The 2,087-nt window shown below is 58.1% G+C and overlaps 1 protein-coding gene across 1 annotated transcript; it reads left to right on the top strand.

The window, feature by feature from the left end:
- Positions 1-658: 658 nt before the first annotated feature.
- CCL17 (C-C motif chemokine ligand 17) lies at positions 659-2,087 on the top strand. Its single transcript, XM_004584130.2, has 3 exons — positions 659-745; positions 1,446-1,563; positions 1,967-2,087. Exons 1-3 carry the CDS (start codon positions 673-675, stop codon positions 2,085-2,087), a joined length of 312 nt encoding a protein of 103 aa, XP_004584187.1. The 5' UTR covers positions 659-672.

Below are 2,087 nucleotides of genomic sequence, written 5' to 3'. Positions count from 1 at the left end.
GTCACAAGTGCAAGGCAGTCATGCTGTCATTCCCCTCCCAGCTGTTCTGAGAGGCATCCAGCTAGGGGCTCTGGGCTTCCCAAGCTGTGGGAGCCCCATGTTGGCAGACCATTGATAAAGACCTCGCTGGGCTCCAGCCTTCTACAGGCAGGGCCCTCAGCCTGCCGAGGTTACACGCATAGCCAAGGCTGCTCTGGAATCAGCTCAGATGGAGAGGGGCTCCATGTGCTTTCTGCCCCCATGCTCCACTTCTGCCAGCTCCCAGGACGGCCTCTCCAGCAGCCTGAGGCCCACCCAGGCTCCAGAGGCTGGGCACAACCTCAGCGTGGCACTGTGCACGAGGGACATCCCCTCTGCAGAGGATGTAGGCTTTTCGATTCTGCTAACGAGGAACTAAGAAATGTCTCCTTTGAAATGAGAAGTGGGGTGGCCCCAGACACGTGGACCCCACCTCCATCCCCCTTTAAGCGTCCATTCTCTGGAAAGCCACAAACATTCCAAGACTGGATTTTCACTGACTCATCTCAGATTCTTCGAATCGCCCCTGCTCTGGGGCAGGATGTTGGGGGAGGCAGCAGGAGGCGGAGCAGGACCCCCCAAAGAGGTTAAATAGTCACCTCCCACCAAGGACACACCCTGCCTCGTCTCCCCTGGAACAAGGACTCCAGCACCATGGCGGCCCCCCTCAGGCTGTTGCTTGTGGCTATGCTCCTTCTGGGGGCAGTCCTGCAGCAGGTGCATGCAGGTGAGAGCAGGGCCGGGGCTGGGGCACAGGCAGTGCAGGAGGTGATGGATGGGCTGGTGACATAGCACCAACACAGATTTCTGTTTAATTTATACCTCCTCTCCTCCCTGCACACTAAAGGTGAGAAGGGCCGGCAGGGGTAGGGTTTGGAGGGAAAGAAGTGCTACGGTAATGGTGTTGCTGGGCCAGCATGTGTCTACTGAAGCGCTGAGCAGACAACAGCTGCAGCAGCAGCTTTCCAGAGAATTTGTCTTCTTCTGGGGGCACTGAGGAGGGACCAGAATCAAGACAGCAGGTGGGGCTCTGGAGCCGGGAAGTGGAGGATTTCCAAAGGAGCAAGACGGGCGGACACAGATGTGTGCACGGCTGCAGCGGGGACTTGCACACAGACGTGCACACACATGGAGTCCGGCGGGGAGACGCACAGGCACACAGAGCCCCCAGAGCACATACGGAGATGTGTGTAACACATGCATGTACACACACACACATAATGACTTAAGCAGCCCCTCCTAGGTTCCCCACACACATGCACCCACACAGCTTTCACATCAGATCACCACACAGTGTAGGCACACACAAGCCACGCCCCTGTCACACACACCAGACCAACACAGGAACATGTACACACAGATTCATGCGCGCACACACACACACACACACACGCCCTCACAGTGACTCTTGCTTCCCCTCTCTGCAGCACGAGCCACCAACGTGGGCCGGGAGTGCTGCTTGGAGTATTTCAGGGGCTCCATCCCACTGAGGAAGCTGGTGTCGTGGTATAAGACCTCTACTGAGTGTCCCAAGAAAGCCATCGTGTAAGTCCCTGCCCCATCTCTGCTCCTGGGGACACCCTGCACCATGCACCAGGTCACAGAGCACCCCCCCCCCCCAGTGTCCTGTGCTCACTGTTCCTGGCCTGGGTCTGGCCCGAGCTGAGCCACAGTCAGCTCCCAGTGCCATGTCCAATCTGCCAGGCTCCAGGGTGGCCACAGGCTTGCAACACTAGGTCCCTGGGTGGGCCAGGGCTAAGGCAGGGTCCTTTGAGGGTGGACACCACCAAAGACACAGCCTATTGGGACACACCTACCCACAATGGCCTGGGTGACTTCTAGCAAGTTCTTGGTCCCAGGGTCCCCATTGGCACAGGTGGGGCTGGAAGGTTCTGGAAAGTTCTCTGGGCCCTGACAGCTCCTCTGGTGTCTCTCTCCCTCTGAGTAGATTTGTGACAGCCCAGGAGAAGTTAATCTGCTCAGACCCCACGAATGGGCATGTGAAGAAGGCCATCCGATATCTGTCCAAGACCACCCTAGCACGCAACTCCAGAGACCCCAAGCCCTGA

Source organism: Ochotona princeps, chromosome 16, assembly GCF_030435755.1.
Source record: "Ochotona princeps isolate mOchPri1 chromosome 16, mOchPri1.hap1, whole genome shotgun sequence".
Taxonomy (NCBI): domain Eukaryota; kingdom Metazoa; phylum Chordata; class Mammalia; order Lagomorpha; family Ochotonidae; genus Ochotona; species Ochotona princeps.
The sequence above is the reverse complement of the archived record's forward strand: the minus strand, read 5'-3'. Positions and strand labels throughout refer to the sequence as shown.

Excerpts from the sequence above, each read along its gene's own strand:
- CCL17 (XM_004584130.2), top strand. The coding sequence starts at position 673 with ATGGCGGCCCCCCTCAGGCTGTTGCTTGTGGCTATGCTCCTTCTGGGG. Across the intron at positions 746-1,445 it reads CCTGCAGCAGGTGCATGCAG|CACGAGCCACCAACGTGGGC; the intron begins GTGAGAGCAGGG and ends CCCTCTCTGCAG. Across the intron at positions 1,564-1,966 it reads TGTCCCAAGAAAGCCATCGT|ATTTGTGACAGCCCAGGAGA; the intron begins GTAAGTCCCTGC and ends CCCTCTGAGTAG.